At 34.9% G+C, this 21355-nt stretch overlaps 1 protein-coding gene across 1 annotated transcript in view; it reads left to right on the top strand.

Annotated features, from left to right (window-relative positions):
- Positions 1-21355, top strand: part of LOC149786244 (phospholipase D1-like) — a 142632-nt gene that overhangs the window by 37801 nt on the left and 83476 nt on the right. Inside the window, exons 3-4 of the mRNA XM_089976625.1 lie at positions 15640-15768; positions 18363-18492. Of these exons, the coding sequence (XP_089832751.1) occupies positions 15640-15768; positions 18363-18492 (259 nt within the window). The remainder of the gene's footprint in view (positions 1-15639; positions 15769-18362; positions 18493-21355) is intronic.

Raw genomic sequence — 21355 nt, 5'->3', positions numbered from 1 at the left:
CATGGAGAGATTCTGTAAGATAAATATCTCCATTAGGTCATACAAATTGATCATATTTTCCATCATCGGATTTTTCAAACAGCCATACAGATACAGGATCACTTTTACTGATATTTCTGATAAAATCAAACATATTACCATTAGAGAACTAAACAGTTCGATTTCCACGCATGCACATTATGATCAATAATATTTATCGGAGCTCCTTTCGATTTATATTTCAATTAGTACAAAATCTCTGGTTATTGTTTTATCATTATTGGGAATTTTAGTGTTTTTGCTAACTTAGCAACATCATTTATTGTAGCTTCTTTATCTTTGACTGATTTAGCAAATTTGTCTATTTTGTAACATCATAGTTCTGTTAATTTCCACGTATTGTGAAGTGTTTTGTAACTTGTTTGGCTACACAATTTATTTTTGAAGATTTAATTGGTTTGAGATCATGAATGCTAGGTTTATTATTTATTGGATATATTGCATAAATAACTGCAGTCACAGGATATGCTCATTCATGATATTGTTTATCATTACCAATCAATATTCCAGGTTTGGAAATTTTTTTTAATGTAAGAATATTTCCAGTGTAAAGATGGACAGGGTCATGTTTGTCACAGATAATCCAAGTATCATCATCTGCAGTATCTAACACTACAATAAATTTTATTCTAAAAAAATATCTCTGATTGTTGAGATAATTAATAATTGTTGCCGCTCATTGGTCATTCATTGTATCATCAATAACATCTATGGTGTTGTGCATACTTTTGAATGTTGACCACACATGAGCTGCACCATCATTGCAAAATTCTTCCTTAGCACCACAAATACTTTTAATCAGATTATTCATCGGCAAGTTAGGGGCTTTTCTGTCAAGATTGAGTCTAGGTTTAGAAGGTTCAGTTGTAGATAATCTCTTAAACTCTTCCATATTATAATTAAGGCAAATATATATTTAAATTGAAATATAATTATATATATAATGATTCAAGAAAAGAATAAATGCAAATGGCTTATAATTGCCTCTACAATTCCTTGTAACAAAGCCTGCATAAACGAATTCTGTGGACTTCAACTACAAAGCGTGTATTGCGGATGTCCAGGACCAAAACCATGTTTGAAGTGTGGTGTTGAGGTTTGAGGAGAAAAGCAGTTGTGTGTGCAATGTGGTGGTAAAAAATACAGAGAGCTGAAACAATATTATGATAAAAAATGACGCTAACGAATCTCACATAAAAAATGTTGAACACTATCTAGCCAGATTTTCAAAAAAATTACTTAGACAAATAATATTATTACACAAACTGGAGCAAAATGAATTTGTAAAACATCCCATCATCAAGAAATATGAAGCGTCTCAAGATGGTGTAATCTGGAATTGTTGATTAAAAAAAACAGTCGGTATTGGTAATAATACTGGTTATCTCTTATTCAATACGGGGTTGGGTGGGGATAAAATGTATCTTTATCATAAATTTATCTACTGGTATTTTCTTGGATTAATCAAAATTGGACTTATGATTAATCATATCAATGGCAGTAAACTTGATAATTCCTTGGGTAATTTACAAACTGTTACACAAAGTCAAAATAGCATATTTGGTGGTACTGGTAAACACTAAATCTGCAAGGAGGGTGATTAAATCTGTAGATACAGAGACTGGTGAAGAAATAATATTTCAATCAGTGAATGCAGCTGGAAAATATTTTGATTTCAATGTGTTCTGTACAGCAGAGTAATTAAGTTGTTACCCTGCTTGTTACTGCTTAATGATTATTTATTTTTTGTCATCGTGTTATGCAGTAATAACTACATATGTGGCAATTAGCTGTCCGTGGAGTAGCATAATTTGTAATAGTTAAAATTAGTAGACAGGTATTTACACCTTTTAACTTCATCCCTGATAAATTTAGAAAAACAGTAAATCACATGCACCCCATGTGGTGAGTGCGTTTTGCACTCTCCCCCAGGGTTTGATATTGTGGGTGTTTGCATGAAATTGAAAGACCAAGACAACCCTCTGAATCTCTAAAATTACATTTCATTTAGGGATTCTTGGGGGGGGGGTGTCTATGCGAGAAGTAGTGGAGCCTCCAAAAATAAACATTAGAGTGATATGAGCTCTCACTCTCACTGAAGGGTACCCTACACAAAAACATTTAGAAAGTATGTCAGCGAAAAAGAAAAGCCACATGGAGTGCCAAGAAGACCATAAAAAAGGTCTCACCAAAGAACCCTATAGAAAGGCAAAAAGGCAAATATGAAGGGACCCCATGGAATGATAACCGCTCATCATGCTGATATTTATTTTTTGTTAAAAAATACATTAAAATATATATTTATTGTGTAATGAATTTCACAAATATTGATGCTGTTATTTCTGCAATTCAAAAATTAAAACATGATGGTATAAAAATATCTGATAAACTTAATCCTAAAAAAATTATTTGTGATTTTGAATCATTACAACAACAAAAATCAAAAATAGATATACATTACTAGTAGAAGAATGATTCATTAAACTGATTCAACAATCTATGTTTCATTCCTTGGAAACCACTCTGGTGGCCTAGTGGTTAGAGCATCTGCCTCGGATGTGGGAGGTCGTGGGTTCAATCCACGGCCAAGTCATACCAAAGACTTTCAGAAATGGTACTAACAGCTGCCTCACTTGGCACTCAGCATTAAGAGGTTAGTGTTAGGACTGGTCGGCCTGGTGTCAGGATAATATGACTGGGTGGGATACCATGCTACATGTCTGTGGTATGCCCCAGTGATAGACGTCACAGTAAACTGCCACACTGCAGACATAGCAGCGATATGACTGAATTTGTTTTTTAAAGCTATGTTAAAAATGTTGAAGTTCCAGTTCACACACACAATCCTTGGCGACAGTCAAAGATACAGAATATGAGAAATTTGTTAATTGTAGCATCATCGCTTGATTCTGGTTCTCCAAGACCAGTAATTGTATTATTAGTCATATTGAGAGAACCAGTCATTGTCATTGTATCACCTGCGGTTAATAAATGATCATTGATCTCAGTTCTGATCATGTTGTTGTTTATGTCTACATATCTTTTTATTACCACATCATCATCTGATTTTGGTTCTTTCACATTAATAATTGTATTTTTACTCATATTGAGATCACCATACATAATATCTCCAATTATTCTGATGCATCCAGCAATTTCTCCCATGACTGATAGAACTGATTTGTCCAATTTTTTAATTTTACCGTTTTTAGTAAACACTACTAAGTTATTTTCTGTTGCATCTGGAACCTGCAGAATAATATTTGTCAGTGGGATATTGCTTGTCTTTAATTGTCCTTGTTTATCTTGAAGGAAAAAAAACGACTTCGTTTTGGTCCACATTTGCAAGACTCAAAAGACTAGCGAGTTCATCCTTGACCTCATCAAGGGTTGCATATTTAGATAAGTCACCTTGCTGAGTTTTACTCTGAGTAAGACTCAGAGAAGATCTTCCATAAATATCTACCATTATACTTTAAGATTTGTTTAAAATGATGGTGGACGGTTATACCGTCTACTTGTATATTCTTATATGTCTTTATGAGGTGGTGGTGTTGATGATGACAGTGTTGAATACAGCAATTACTTCACTGCCGCATATTGGCAGATCGGTTATTGTCTGTGTTGGTAATGTTGAATACCAAATTGCAGGAATACTACATATTCCAGTGCTGACATTTTTTAAAAATTCTTTTGGTGGTGCCAACCAATAGGAGTCAAAATAAACAATTCCATGAGGATCAATTGTGTATGCAACCCATCGAGTACCTGGACCAGAATTTTTATCAAGATTAATGATGCCAGTTTCAACACAGTTTGGTTGTTTTAGTAATTGATCACGCATAAACACACCTCTGAAGTTTTTGATATTTAATCATGAAGCAGCATCAATTAAATCAAAATTGGACATAGGAAGAAGACGATTTGCATGTAATGAAGTGTGCCAATAAGTCTTAGACATTTTCCTTACCAATGAGGGGTTCCTGGTAGTCTTAAACCTTTCCCTGGTTTTTGGAATTTTTTATTCTGTGACCTGTTGCTTTATTTGATGCTATTCCAGCAGCAGTTCCAACAGCACCAGGTGCAGCTGCGTTTGCAACAGCTATGGCTGCAGTGGCTATTAACGCTGGTATAGCTGCAAGAAGTGGAAGTATACTAACCATCTTGACTGTGTCTTTAATGGCACCTGCAGAAAGATTAAGTCTAACACCGGTTTTTGATTCTTTAGCTTTATTGAAGAGCCTCAGTTGATGTTCTGACAATGATAGTTTATTTTGACTACCTGTGATTTGTTCTTTTTTTAATGTTATTTTTATTCCACAGTTCTTTTTTTATACTGATCGAAATTTTTTAATTTGACCAGGAGTCAGATTGACATTAACGTGATGATATGACATTATAATATCATGAGGGATTTAATTACGTTTTCTGCAGGGGCATCAATAACTCTCATTCATCCACCCAAACCATCAAGTAGCATTGTTTTGTCTGAGGGTATAAATGCGATAGCTCCAGGAATAACTGGTGGAAAGGTATTCTTGGTGGTGATCATGCTGCACTAGCTCGGAAGTGTATACTAATGACAGATTGCCTGAGTAAGTCTAAATGTTTCAACAAAAAGTAATTGATTGGATACAGTGATGTAAAATCATGCTGAGATATCTGCAAACCAGAATCAACATTCTGATCAGGCCCCATAAATATATGCGCATGCTACATGATAGTGATCAAAATTTTAATACTTCTTTGGATGGTTTCTGATGCCTGTTTATCCTTAAAGAAACTTCAGAAACTCCAAGTTTGTCAAATACCATTGATTTTGGTGTTTGTGTGTTTTCTCGTGCATTTTTCTGAAATGTGATAAATATATGCCATTGTGCAGAAACACCCTGCTGTGATGCTATCTGCCATGTAAATAAACTAGCAGCTTCACTTGAAATACTGACTGTTGTCATCGTCAACCATGACAATGTTGATTTACCACCTTGACTCATAAAAGAGATTAGACATTCTTTTTCAGATATTGTTGGAGTAATTACTGGCATCCACAATGAAAGTTTTGTTAAATCTTACTATACATGCACCAACTGCGTCGGGTCACCAGATTGAATCATTGTCGTTGTCTTTTCTAACAAGTACACCTGTCTGCTTGGCTCTGAAAATAACCTTTCTGACATGTCTACAAAATCCAAATATGTGTGATAGTGGAACCACACATGACAATTCTTCTTCATCATTTAACATAAATCTATGTGTGGCAAATCCTAGGCTGAATTCTGGATTAGCATCATGAACCACTGGCCACACATCATCGTCAGCGCTGTTGGCAGTGTATTTTGGTCGTCTTATATCATGCTGCTTTCTGGATGATCAGTTGTATCCCTTGCAAACATCATTGACGGACCAGCTGATCTCGAGTAATCATTGCTGTATCTTGCAAGGCTAAGTATCATGATTCAATGGGTCTTCTGTCAGTCATGTATATAGCACTTTTAAATAATGCCATAATACCGTTGTTAACAAAACCAGGTCACCAATTCTGATTTCTGTACCATCTGCTTGTCAAAGTCTACCTTCTACTTCAGTGAATACTTCAGCGGGTAAGAAATATATACTTGTATATACTTGTATCCTGAACTTGAAGTGCTGATTTGGCTCTCATGCATCATAAGAATAATACTGATAATCGCACACATCTTTGAGAACTGGATCAGATATACATTTGAACATTTTATTATAATTGCTGTCGTCTAACACGAAGACCACTTCTTGCAGTTAAACTTGCAATTATACTTTTTTCTTTTTCTGATAGTGGTACACCAGCCAACTCTGCTAGTTTTTTGATCTGGAGCTTGATTTATTATTTTACTAACATTTGAAGGCATAAGTTTGGTGCTGGGTAATTTTACTGGCTGTGGTTTTCGTCTTATTAATCCTGTTTATCCATGATTGCTGAGAATGCTTTGCCAGCAACATTACCAATACCTTTATCACAAACAGCATCAATAGCTTTCATTGATAATTGTTTTGGAATTGGTATTGCTTTTGGGGCTATCCTATTAAATAGACCCTGAACAACATCACCAAGTCCATTGCCATAGATCACTTTGTAACTGTTGGTAATCATGAATTTATCACCCTGACCATGATCGGTCCATGTTGAGCATTATGTATGATCATCTTATTTTAGTCAGTGTATTTAATTGCATACCCCTAATCACTGTGATAATCATCAATGATTTCATTGATGAAAGACCGATAAACATTGATGTCCATTATACCGTCTGTAAATGATCTTTGACAAATATCAGCTGCTTCATTAATGATTTCTAGGGAATTATTACTGGCTCATTTTCCACCAGTCAGAATTTCTAGTCAATCAACATCAGCAGGGACATTGCTGGGACAGAGTTCATCAAGGCCGCTGTTGGACAAACCACTTCCAGTTGTTTTTTCAGCTTCTTTCTTACTTGGTGAAGAACTTAATTCCCTCTTGTGTCTTATTTCTTTAGATATTAAATCTTCTTTTTGTTTCCTTTCTCGTTCAACCTCTTTAAGTTTCGACTTCATTTCTTTTTCTTTTTGTTTCCTTGATTGTTTAGCTTCTTCAAGTTGCAACTTCATTTCTTCTTCTTTTTGTCTCTTTTCCAGCATTGATCGCCTAATATGCTCATCTACTGTCTGGTAAAAAATGTTAAAATTATTAATATCTTCCTCAGATCTGATTTGCGGAGTATCAGTAGCGATGTGATATACATCCCTAATCCAATCAACAGATTTCATCGTTTTACTATATTTGGGTTTTACATAATTATCTCTATTATGATATCCAAGCGCAGCAGTATCAAGTATTTGGTCTGAGTCTTTGATAGTGGCAATATACCTTCGGGCGTGAATTTATGACGTTTATTCAGACTGTTGGCAGAGGTTTTGGTTGAACTTCAGGTTGTGGTTGTGGAGTTTGCTGGGGTGGTAGTTGAGCTACTTGAAGACGGCCAACAATGTCAACAGGTAATGTTTCAAGAGCTTTTTGAGCTGCCTCAGTTGCTGTAACAGTTTTCTTTGTCGTTTAAATAACTGTTCTGTAATCTCTGCAAATTCCACTTGAGATACCTGATGCACTTGTAGTTACTGCTTGACAGCATCAGGAATATATTTCTTAATTGCCTCTAGTTGCTCTCGAGCTAATATAGCTGTGCGAGATTCCATTATTGATATAATAATGATTTAATTACTCACACACTACAGCAGCAGGGAGGGTGATGACCAAAATTGAGTGTCTGAAATGTAAACAAAACACACATACAAATTTGAAAACACAAGCAAGAAAGATAAAATAACAAAATGAGATGATCCAGTTAGAGAAAATCTCATTCGGTTAGAAGCTTCGGTTTGATATTATTGACAGTGTATTTTATTTTTTATCATATGAAGTTTTATTTTCAAGGAAGACTTGCTCCAAAATTGGTCTGGTCACCCTCCCTGTTGTTGCTTGCAAGTGGGTGTTGATATGTATTGGAATTTTGATTAAACAGCAAATTGTCTGACAGCTGTTGGTTGTAACAAAGTGAAAGGGATTCATAGGAGTTGTCTGAAAAACTATTACATCAACTTGTGCTTCTGAGTTAAAATTCATCCATTAAGGCAGTAATGGTATTTCAGTTGTAAACAAATCTTGTCTTCAAAGATTCTTTTTTAAATTTTCACTTTGTTATGTGAAGTTTGTGTGCATTTATTTTGTATGTAATTTGTATTCATGCATGATCCATTACTTGTTGTGATATTGAGATATTGATCTTTGTATAACAAAAATGTTTGAACAGATTTGGGTCACATGTAACCTACCCATATTGTATAAATGTAGGTGGCTAAAATGTATCATTATAACGAAAAAAGTTCAAGATTCCTTAGAGGTCTTAACACATATTGCCAACCAGCTTGGAGGTCCTAACAACTCATGCAAACAATTCCTTACCTGTTTTCATTGAGCCTATGACTGATGCGGATGCATAAATCTAGACAACACTTACCAACCTTGATACAAAATTTCCTGGATGCTTTAAAGTACATGCAAGTCTTTCTGAATACCGGTAGTACATTCCCTCACCCTCATAAAATGGTAACATTGTCAATTCATAAAATCAGGAGTTGGTGCTGTTGGTTTCATGACAATGTTTTGATTTGTTAAAAATCTTAAAACATGAAAACCATTTAACAACAATTACAAATTTGCTTTACTTGGACAGAAGAAATGGGTTGAAATTTTTTAATTTTAAACAGTTTTTATGTACCTCTACCTGACAGTAACATTACAAGGATTCTGGACTCTTTTTGGGGAAACTTGTATTTCAGTTGTGCATAAGCATCATTTCTTTGCCTTTGTTTTATTTTTATAGAAAATTGACCTGAAAAATAAGTGTTATAAAATACTATACTTGCTTTGAGTTCTAGTGAACACTGTTGACAATTAACACATTAACCCGTGGAGGTTTTTGTTGTTTCCATCTGAAATTCAAGTAGGAAACACATTTTGAAAGCTATTTCTGAATAAATCTGAAAACACTAACTTGAAGGTGATCTTCCAATAAAATAATGCCTAGTTGTGTTAGAAACATAATTTTTCATTGGCTATTTGGCTTGCACATGAGCAGAAGGGTAAAAGTTGGATTTTTTATATTTTTTATTTTTTATTTTTGCTTAATGGACCCATTATTTTCGTATTTAGACCACTCTTTATTCCAAATGCCCATCTTATCCTACTTTTGCAAAGGTTCATCTGTCTGTTTGCAGTTCGTACCATTTTGCCTTAGATCTGAGACCAAAAAGTCTAAAATCCAGACACAAAATCGGATTCCGACCACGGGCAAATTTTGGGTAGAAAAAAAATTGGGTAAAAGAAATTAGGTTTTTCCCTCTGTATTTTGTAGTGCAACTACAAATTCCAGATTATTTGCTATCATTGTAGAGCTACATCTGTCTACCTTTCTATAATACCACCCACTTTAGTGTATCCTACATGACCTTGACGCTACAGAGCTCGGCAATAGGTTTCTACCTCCTGCCACTTAAACTTGTCACCAGGGGTTAATGTGTTAAAAGGTCTTCACAACACAGATCACTTGTAAGCTGGACTGTGGATCAGTTGTGTATGAATTAGCCCACAAAGCTTACTTGCAAATACTCAATGCAGTACGCAGTCAAGGACTCCAAATCTGCCTTGGGGCATTTTTACCTCCCCAGCAGAAAGCTTGGACATAGAGGCCAGTGAACCATCTCAGTCACAGACAAGATAAAATCTTTGTACAGTATGCAGATTACCAGTCTCCAGTTCCATTGAATCAAACCTATAAGCATCTCTTTAGGTTTAACCGTAAAAACATTGTCCAACTAAATCAGATTTCATCCCATATTTCTGAATTCACATTCAGCTCCTCCTAGAGGCAGCCAAAATTAATATAAAGAAAATTGCTGATGTTGCTATTTTCATAGTAACCTTCATTGCTTATGAAACCAACAGAAATGAACTTTGATAAGATACAGAATGCATTAAAAATAATTGAATAAGTGATACATTTTTACTTTTATACTTACTATGTAATAGTCTAGTCCAATTGCAAACACCATAGACCCTGATCTGACGTCAGATAATGTGTCAGTAGATCAGGGTCTGTGTTTGTTGTACTGATTACTACTAATAAGCTGCATAGACACAGATCTGCTGGCACATTATGCTATGGCAGATCTAGGTTTGTGGAGTTTGCAAATTGACTCAACTTATAAGTCAGTATATATGGTAAATATGTATGCATTCTTATGTGCTATATAACTGCTCATTGTAAACTTTTTTTAACATGAGTTACATTTTACCTCTTACATGTAATTTTACTATTTATATTTTTTAGATTTAATATTTATCATTGTTAGATTTCCGTATTTTTGTATTCCTCATATTATCTTTAACATGGTGCTATATTGCCTGAAATCTGCTAATATGCTATTAAATTGTGATCAGTCTTTCTTCAGTCTGATGGTGTAAAATTATACCATATATATGAAGAAATTATGTGTTCTGATTTTGAAAATGTCAGGATTGAAATTTTCATCATTTTGCAACTTTTTGATTATTACCTTAATGTCTGTCAGATTAAATGTCCACAATTTATGACCTGGACATACAATTTCCAGAAATTAAACCACACAGAAATTTCATCATGTACATTTATCCATCTGTTAAAGATGAGTTGGTGATACAGGGATTTTATCAGCTATTTTCTTCATACTGTAAGGTAGCCCAACAGACTATAAAATGACCAATACATTTCTATTTTGCATTGAAAAGTCACAAGGCAGATAATGTGCAAATAATTTGTCAAATTGAAAAGAAAGTTGACTGATGCAGGCAATTTCTACTGGAACAAAATTATATACTTGTAATTACTTAAATGATAACTGTACACGGAATGGATGCCGTTAATGAAAAAAGGGTTTATTATAACATGAATAACAGGCAATTAAAGAGAACCCATGGATAGATGTTGCTTTTACACCAGAATAAAGAAGTTACCACTAGGTTGCAATGACCAAGTTTTGGTTAGGCCAAAAATGTGTTTCCACTTGGTTGACCATCCCTGTTTCTCATTGCTGATCTAAGCAGTTTTTCCCCAATATTAAATTTTATATATAAAAAAAAAGACATTAACTATGTATAATGTTTTAAAAACCACAAAATACCCTCACCTGCCCACCCTTATTTTAAAACCATTAGGAAAAACACATGGAGGTCAGTGGGCACCTTATAAATAATCTGAACATATTCAGAATTTTAGGGTTGCATAAGGTGAAATATTATGTTGTGCGCTTTGGTATGATGTTTTATAATAGTGTTTTCATGAAGGTTCTACTGACCTACTTACCCTAATTTGTTTTTCACTGTAACCAGAAACACAATTTTTTATTTGACCTAATCAGCATAGACAATCTTTTCATTAACTGTAGACAGCTGGCTCAAAACTCTTCTACTTTTTAAAATTTTAACATTGGAGCCATTGACTCTTATAACGCTGAACAAGCTTTGTATTATATTGATGCATTGACCTGGCAAATTAAAAAGATGATAAGATGGCTGATAATTTATTTACTTTATGACAACTGTTGACACTCTGGATTTACCTATCTTATAGTTTGGTGGGATGGTTTATATTTTTCACATTTACATCAGGTGTAACATTTGGTTGGTCCCTGATTTTACTGTGTCAATCCGAAACAGTTAAGTTATCATGTATCTCTTTCTGATCGGGTCATTCAATATGACATATTGGGTATCACCATGTTGGCCATGATATAATACATATGTTATTCAAGAACAAAAACAAATGTCCTTGGCATCAAATTGCAGTGTCCTAAAAGAACAGTATTTCATGCATTTAGTCACTCAATACAGAGGAATGTTGATTAAAAAATTTGCTGATGTAAATACTGTTATGTACTCATTTATAAGACTAGTCCAACTGCAAACTTCACAGACCCAGATCTGCCATTGCATAATGTGTCAGCAGATCTGGGTCTAGTGCAGTTTGTTAAAAGTAATCAGTAGAACAATAGCCTAGACAATGAATTGTAGCGCTGTATGCTACAGTTGATCAGGATCTTTACTGTTTGTAGTTTTGACTTGACTTATAAGTTATTATATATGGTATGCCCCACTGCAGCTTTTCCACATTCCATCCCTGCCCACTAGAGGGACATGAATCTTTAGTGAAAACAAGTGCATAAGTTATGAAAACAGTGCAAGTGATTTGTCAACATGTGTATCCCATGCTAATGACCATAATATGTACCGGGGGCCCCGAGTGGCCGAGTGGTCTAAAGCGCTTACCGTTACGGATCACTGCCATCTCACCTCTGTCTGCATGGGTTTGAGTCTCGGATTCAGCCAATGTGGGTATGTGAGAAAGCTTGCCAGTAGCTTCCCGTGGGTCGGTGGTTCTTTCCGGGGTTTTCCCGGGTTCTTCCTCCACCATTAATACTGGCCGCCATGTATAGCCTATCGTGTGCTGAAAAATGGCGCTAAACCCTACAACAACAACAACATAATATGTACCAAGTTCTGCAACAAATCACTAAAAACTACAAGAGTAGTTGCATTCACAAATTGTGTCAAACATTGCATTGCATCCACTTGTATGTATAAAAGGGCAAACTGTTACAAAAAGCAATAGAGCACAAAGATTTGTCTGTATGTGCTTCTTGAGATGATGACTTTTAATGTACCAAATTTCACATTGATCCATAAAAAATGCAAGACAAACTGTGCAAATGTGATTTTGTCATACACTGCATAAAGTTTCAAAACAAAATGGGGCAATAACGTACAAATATTGCATGAATGCATTTATTTTTTGACAAGTTCATCTTCATTTGATTAATATTTTTTACAAAATGCCAATTCATCACAAACTGCAGCTGCATGTAGTGGCAGATTATGTTATACAATGCATTAAGATACATTTTAAAATGTCAGTAACTCTAAAAAGATTATGGGAGTAAAATAATTTATCAAAATGCATATTTTCAGATGATCTTAATACTTGCCAAGCTTCTTGGCAATCCATCAAAAACTTGAAATAATTGTGTTAACAAAGTTATGTTATGTACTACTACAAAATGCAGGGCAATAACTTTTGTTGATAACTGCATCTTCAGGTGATCATAATATTTACCATTGTTCATTCCTTTTTTTAAATGTTGAGCAGCTTGAATAATTTGGTCATATTTCATGCTGAAACCAGGTACTTTGTGCTGTCTCCATCATTATCATGTATATCATTTATCATCTCTACATCAAAAGATTAATTAATAACATAAAAAATATAACCTTATGATAAAGATGATAAAACATGGTAAGTGGTTTACATGAGTATGTAGTTGAAATCTCAGAGTTTGTAATTATGGATATTTGTAATCATGGATGTTTCACCCATGGTTGAGTAGGGCTGTACAAAATGTAATTCTCGCATACAAAAAAAAATTGGTTAGGCCCTTGAGATTGGGATAAACCATTCCAATATAATAACTTCTCTCATTCTGAGACAGAAGATTACTACACTGGATAGAAGTTGTGTCTGTTACATGTATAATTTGTGTGTGTGTGTGTGTGAGATTTTGATTTTTAACGTAGCTTTAAAAAATTTTCAGTCATATCACTACGATGTCCGCAGTGTAACAGTTTATAGTGATGTCTAGCACTGGGGCATCATGCCACAAACATGTGGCATGATGTCCCACCCAGTCACATTATCCTGACACCAGACCGACCAGTCCTAACACTAACCTCTTAATGCTGAGCGCTAAGCGAGGCAGCTGTTAGTACCATTTTTGCAAGTCTTTGGTATGAGCCGGGGATCGAACCCACGACCTCCTGCATCCGAGGCAGATGCTCTAACCACTAGGCCACCGGAGCGGTTGTTACATATGTATTGGAGGGCTTAAAATAATACAGACCAAATTTGTATTAAAGGCACCGGCTAATAAAAGTCAGCCAATGAAATTGATTGTCTTATGCTTTTTTGGCAATGAGTAGACTGTATTTAGTAAGTGTGCTTGCCAAGTCCTTCATTTAGTCTAAAATCAATTGCAGTGACCTTCATTTTTGGGGTCTATTTGCCATAAAACCAGTTTCATGAGCCATTGCTAACAATTAAGGGTAAGTGGTGCAACCTACAGTGAATTCTGTTATGGGTTGAACCCTAGAAATAAACTGTACAGAAATATTGATGTGGGTCTGCAATCTCCTACAAGAAAAGTTATCAAAAATCCTCAGCATTTCCATAAACATATGGTAGACAGTTCACATCCAGAAACTACTAAAATTGATCGTTGTATGTTTCTTATGATTGTGTGAATGCATTTGTAGAAAATCAAAAGGGAATATGTAGATCAGGTAAACTGAGTAAATATATAATGCTTGGAATAAACATAGAAGGCTTATATTGACCACATTTACTAAGTTCTCTAAATATGCCAATGCAAATTTGTGATCATGGTAAACCAGCTGTTTGTCTCTGGTCCACCAGGTTGCTTATCATGCATCTTGTAGACTAAAGATACATGTAGTACTTTACTGTGAATTGAACACAAGTTCATTGATAGCCAGTCAATTAATTAACACATCCAAGGGTAGTCCTGTTATGCAGATGAGTATGATGGCATATTTAGTTTCAGTACCCAGGTTGCACAATAGAGAAGTTTATTTAAAAACATAATTTGTTAGTGAAAAGCAGTAATATGAGTTAACCCACCACAAAACCAAGTCAAACCATATGCTGAGAAAGCGTGTTAACCCACCACAAAACCAAGCCAAACCATATGCTGAGAAAGGGTGTTAACCCACCACAAAACCAAGCCAAACCAATTAACTTGTGCATCTTTTACACGAGTCGAGATAGAGGCTTGAAGTTTGGGATATAATTTCTAGGTGTCTGTAGATGTGCACAGTAGTTTTAGAATTTTTATGCATCTCTACCAGACAGAGACTCTGGGGTGGTGACACTTTTCCCTCAGTCATTTTAAAAATTTGCCATGCAGCTCCTTCGGTGAAGTTCAGGTTCCGTGGGAAATAATTTGGTGTGGTCTGTATATGTGCACACTGGTATAAGAATTTTGATTCATCTTCAGGGACATGGATAATTGGTTCAAGGTGGTTTAACATTAAATAACTATTGAGAGTTGTTAATCTTGCAGTGACAAAGAATTGGTACTTGTTATCATTGAACCAAGTATCAATACAATGTCTGGAATAAACCGTCAGTCATAGCTTGGAAACTATTGAGATTCCCATACATTAAACATGTATTTATACTTCCTGGATGGAAGAAAGGGAAGTGAACCATGGCTTGCAGTACTGTAAATTTGCCAGTTCAACAAGCCTTTCAGTTACATAATGCAACAGAACTTTGTATTCTAAATGTACCCATCCATCTAATCTTTGTAAAGAATTAACACTGCAAAGTATGGAATTTAAAAAAATGAGGGAAAGATACATATGGCTGCCAATGACCTGTTCTATGAAAATCTGTTCTATAAAAATGGTGACTTAGAAATCAACCTCATTGCAAGGAAACAAGTACAGTAAACAACATTTAAAACAAAATAATAATTTAAAACAAAATAATACATATTATGAAGGTCCCTTCTGCAGTTTATACTTATTTTCCTTGGTTATTACAAAATTTAGATATAATGATAGTCATGGATTATTTCTGGCTTTGTTTCATTTGGAGTTGTCTGTATGTATTTGATCAGTTGAAAAAAACAGAAAGGGCAGAACATTGTCTGTTGTAATTTTCTTACATTCAGTTATTTCACCTCTGTTTGTGTGGGTTCATGTCTCCAACTTCACCAATTTGGGTATTAATAAATATTTGCCAGTAGCTTCCCATGGGTCAGAGGTTCTTAAAGTGGTTTTCCCAGGTTGTTCCTGAACCAGTTTGACTTGCCACCATGTATAGCCTATCTTGGACTAAGAAATGGTGTTAAACCCAACACAACAACATATTTATTTATTTATGTATTTTTTTTTCTTTATTTTTTTTTCTTCTTCAGATATACAATAGAAGTAAGCCATGGAGAATACAAATGGACAGTTAGAAGGAGATACAAACATTTCCAGAGTTTACACAGTGCCCTACAGTTATACCGGGCAAGATATGCCATTCCTGTCCCCACAACCAAGTAAGTCTCTTTGTTTCCCATCAACCAAGTCCCTTTCTTTTCACACTTTGCACATAACTGCCTATGTATGTGTGTGTGTATGTATGTATGCATATGTATGTATGTATGTATGTATGTATGTATGTATGTATGTACGTGTAACATCACCCTCTTAATAAGAGGGGTGGTTAATTGGATTGGGCTGGCATTATCTAGGGGATGACCTCACTCGATTTTAATAGCCTGATGTGAGTGGATAGATAGAACATCAACAGAGAACTGAGCAAGACAGTTGGGAAGAAATAATGCAATATGAACCCCATAAGACAAGAAAAATAACAAAATGTAATCAATAACAATTAATAGCGGCAACTCCAACTCAGCATAAGGTATGTCAACAGAATTTAATAGCAGTGTCTAATTTGGATTTATTTCATCATAATAATGATTGGTGAAAAGAGCGCAATGTCCACAGCTGATTGCATCATCTTCCTTGCTTGAGTCGTGTATTTTCTCTAGTCTTCCTATTTTGAATGCTTCTTCTCTTTCTGGACTTCTAGTCTTTTATTCTGACACGTCATCTCTTTCCAGACTTCAATCTTCAGACTGTCCCATCTCTCCCAGAAAGCTATTTCCTTAAAGGACAAAATTACCCCATAATCTCTATACGGATCACTTTCTATACGTACATAAGATTCCCTCACTTATGTTACTCAGAAGCATAACTGTCTATTCAAACACTGCATTAATTCAGACCTAATTCGAAAGCTCATCACTCTCACTTCACAGTGACCAACCATAAATTAACACATGAGCGGTGTATCTAACATTACCTTATCTCTTTACCTACGCTACCACATGCTCGATTACTGTTGCATAAAATTCACAAAATTCTAGCTCACAGCAATTCCTAACCTACAAGAATATTTAAACATTACAAAATCAGATATAAATATGGGATGATCGTTACCTCACAATAATCAGTATTGTCCAACAGACAACGGAAATATTTCATATAACCCTATGAAATCCTACACATATTGAAATATGGATCACTTGCAATCCTTCAGTTCTGTCAGTGAACTAGTAACTGTAAAATTAAAGAGATAAATTGCATAACAACTCTAGCATGAACAGATTTCCATGAAATAAGCGATACATAATATGGACCCTAGACATTTCAAACTCATTTGCATGAAACAAACAATCAAAAATAGAAAATTACTTGAAGAATTAAAATTGTGTGCCTTAATGCTGTTCTCTTTCAGAAATTGTGCGTCCTAGCACCAAAACCTGTTTTTTCTTCAAACAAAACAGCCACTTTGTCCCCTTTTCTAGTTTAATGAGGAAAGCACTATTCTTTTCAGGCTTCCTCTCTCTGGAATTTTTGGACTAAAGAATTTTGGCCAAGGTCGTCACTTAAATTCACATTACGTGTACTTCCAAAGTGTATGCCTTAATTTACTCTGATCAGTATGCAGTGGTTCCTAGATTTTTCCCAAGATAATCATTTCTTTCATCAGAATTTTGACAGCCTAGAATCTCTGAACTATGTTGTATACCAACTTTCCTTTGAAAATGATTATTTGACATGGGTTCCTATCAAGTGGTTATGGTTGGTAGCTCAAATGTTTACTTTCTCAGGACAGCATTGCGATGCCTCGGTCAAATCTCAATGAGTCGTAGATGCTGGCCTTTCAAGTTTAACCCTGACATGGGGGGGGGGGAGAAGAATGGTCAAGTGACCCTTCACAAAGACTTTCCTGGCTTAAATGTGATAAAATTTCAATGCTCAATACATTCAGCTTTAAGGTTCAATACTTATTCAAGTATGTATGTGTGTGTGCATGCGTGCGTGCATGCATGCATGTGTGTATGTATGTACAATTTAACTGCAGATATGCTTTGTTCTCAAACTTCTCACAGAACTAACTATAATTTATGCATGTCTCATTTCACAGCTTACGCTATAACCTTTGTATATAGTGTGCTTTTTGCAGTTGAGGAAATCAGATAACTTGTAGAAACCACTGACTGTTGATAGTCATTTACTATCATGCACTTACAGGGGAATAAACTTTGAACCACATGTATGTAGATTGAATGCAAATACTATAGGTTTATCATCCAGGTACTTGGACTGTTGTTTGCAGTGTGGTACATCACCATCAGTTTCTATATTGTTATAGAGACTGATTTGAAACTTTCTAAATGATTGGACTATAGATGTATAGAAATACACTTGGGCATTAAATTTTTTGCTGTATCATCTGTGAAGAAGCTTCAGGGTTAGGGATAGGGGAAAAATTAGGGAGGAGTATTGATCAATTTTGAAAATAAAATGACATATTAAGGACAAGAAATCAAATTATTCTTTCCTGATAAATAAATAAAGTCCAAAGTAGGTGTCTACATCAAACATGTTACCTCATTCCAGAAGATAATTTTTTTCTGTTCAAACATATTTTCCCTTAATATTTAATTCTTAAAATCTCATACATTAAATAAAAAAAATCATACATGTATAAAAATTTAATGTGATTTTGATTGATTGATCAGTTCTTCCAAAAATCTTGATGCATGTCATTTGCTCATTTCTTCGCTTAATTTGATAGACACAGAGAAATGAGACAAAGTGTGAAAGAAGAAAAGAAGGAGAGAAGAAACAGAAAAGACAGAAAAGTGTCACGCTTTCCCAAGAAATTAGAAGTTCTAGTTCGTCCAGATGGCATTGAAAAGAGGAAGGTATGCATTTATTTAGCACTTACTTGACATTTATTTTGCTTTGTGGACTTAGCTTAGTGCTATTTCAATCTTGTAACCATTATGAATAAATAGAGGATATTTTCTTTTCCTAGTTTATACCAGATATGTTTCATTGTGTCATGCCAAAGAAGGTGATATTTTAAATTAAAATATATCATTTTTGGTAACACAAAATGAAATATATCAGGTATTAATGTAGGAACAGAAAGGACGTATTTTCACATGTAAAAATGTAGAATTGGAACAAAAATATGAAAATTGTTTTGCCAAGAAATCTCTATATTTCACACATAAGCATATAATACAATTACTCTTTTGCTGTATATGGAAACACGAGCAAATACTCTAATGCTGTACATGGAAACACAAATATATACTGTTATGCTATATATGGATTCACAAATATATACTGTTATGTTGTACATGGAAACACAAATATATACTGTTATTGCTGTATATGGAAACACAAATATATACCGTTATGCTGTATATGGAAACACAAACGAATCCTTTTATGCTGAACATGGAAACAAAATCTAATGATCTTGTTCTGTACATTGAAACACAAGCAAATAATCATTCTGTACATTGAAACACAAGCAAATAATCATGCTGTACATTGAAACACAAGCAAATAATCATGCTGTACATTGAAACACAAGCAAATAATCATGCTGTACATGGAAAAACAAGCAGATAATCATGCTGTACATGGAAACACAAGCAAATCATGCTGTACATGAAAATGAAAAAGAATTTCTCGTGTGCTGTACATGGAATCACAAGCAAACACTCATACTGTAAATGGAAACGTGATCAAATGCTCTTTTGCTTTACATGGAAACAAACGAATGATCTTATGCTGTACAATGAAACAGAAGCAACACCTACAAAATGATCATGAATAATTCATGAACTGTTCTTGAGCGGTTCATGAACCTCATTCATGATCCATTCATGAAAGTTCATTGAAAGGTTCATGAACTATTCATGAATGTGCATGAACTGAAAATGGTCAATTCATGAAATTATGAATTCATGAACTGTTCATGAACCAATACTTCACAAATGGTCCTTGAACAATTCATGAAATAGTGAACTGAATTCATGAACAGTTCATAAAAATTCACAAATTGGGTCATATTCATTCATGAACAAGTGCATGAACATATTCATGAACTATGATGAACAAAGTTTCTCATGAATGATTCATGACTTCATGAATAGTTCCTATAAAAACAATTTGATTATCTGACAAACTCATAAATACTTTTGTAGCATTTCATCCTGAATCATAAAATATCCTTAGATGTGGGGTTTTAAAACAGTATAAAATGCACCATATTATCTTTAAAATGGTATTTAATTTCAGATAAATTTCTAATATGCAACAAAAAACATAAACTGACTAGTGATATTCTTTTTTGTATTCTTAGCAACACTTTCTGTATGTTCTGTAATTTTTCTTTGAAACTTTTTTGATAGATATTTGGGCAGTTGAATCAGCTGTTGAAGCATATTTATCTTTCATCGTCAAGGGGCTGTCTTTCCAGTGGTTTTTTTCCTGACTTGACATATCATTTCCCCAGAGATTGACCTATCAGATAACTCTTTTGTGAAGACGTTCAGGGCCAATAATTTAATCAAATCCCATCATTGTCACTACTGAATGTCTCCATCTGCAACTTGAGGTGTTCCATCTGATTACTGTTTGGATCTTTAACATTGCTACAGCAGTCACTATTTAATGTCTCTTCCATCTTGGCCATAGGATCCTCCAGTTTTCAAATTTTCTTTCTTAACCTACAAACTTTATCCTCTAATAATTTTACTTTTCTGCTGTCTGATCTGAAAGAAAGATAAAGATCAACATTGTCTTCAGTTTTTAGCACATTATTTTTGTACCCACTTTATTTACTGGAACATTTATGATCCAACTCAAAATTATTTAATCCCTTACACTTAAACCGACTGCTTTGGTGGCCTAGTGGTTAGAGCGTCTGCCTCAGATGCGGGAGGTTGTGGGTTCGATCCCCGGCCAAGTCATACCAAAGACTTATAAAAATTCGATCCCCGGCCAAGTCATACCAAAGACTTATAAAAATGGAACTAACATCTGCCTCGCTTGGCGCTCAGCATTAAGAAGTTAGTGTTAGGACTGGTTGGCCTGGTGTCAGGATAATGTGACTGGGTGGGATATCATGCTACATGTCTCCGGCATGATGCCACAGTGCTAGACATGACTATAAACTGCCACACTGCAGACATTGGAACAATATGACTTAAAAATTGTTAAAGCTATGTTAAAAATCTGAATCACACATGCACTCTAATTATTTACATCCTTGATGTTGATTGTGATATTCACACATGCTTGTTACCCATAACTTGCTAATGCCTTGACATGGATAATTGTATATGCTATCCAGTTGTTAGGGAAGCAGGATCATAATGGTTTGACCCATGACTCAATGAGGTCATGACATAGGGAACTTTTTATGCCTTCCATTGGCATGGGAAGCAAGATGCCAAATTTCTGACTTATGAGTCACTGATGCCTTGGCATGGGAAATTGTTTATGCCATCTAGTCACAAGGGAAGCAGGATGCTAAAGGTCTGATACATGACTCAGTGATGTCTTGACATGAAGATCCGTTTAAGCCAACCAATGGCTATGGAAGCAGGATGCCAAATTTCTGACCTACAAGTCCCTGATACCATAGCATGGAACATTGTTCATGCCATCCAGTCACTAGAGAAGTGGGATGCTAAAGGTCTCACCCATAACTAATTGGTTCTTTGGCATGGGGAGCTGTTTATGCCATCCATTGGCTAGAGAAGC

Source organism: Sinohyriopsis cumingii, chromosome 12 (assembly GCF_028554795.1).
Source record: "Sinohyriopsis cumingii isolate HCF-2022 chromosome 12, ASM2855479v2, whole genome shotgun sequence".
Classification (NCBI taxonomy): domain Eukaryota; kingdom Metazoa; phylum Mollusca; class Bivalvia; order Unionida; family Unionidae; genus Sinohyriopsis; species Sinohyriopsis cumingii.
The sequence above is the reverse complement of the archived record's forward strand: the minus strand, read 5'-3'. Positions and strand labels throughout refer to the sequence as shown.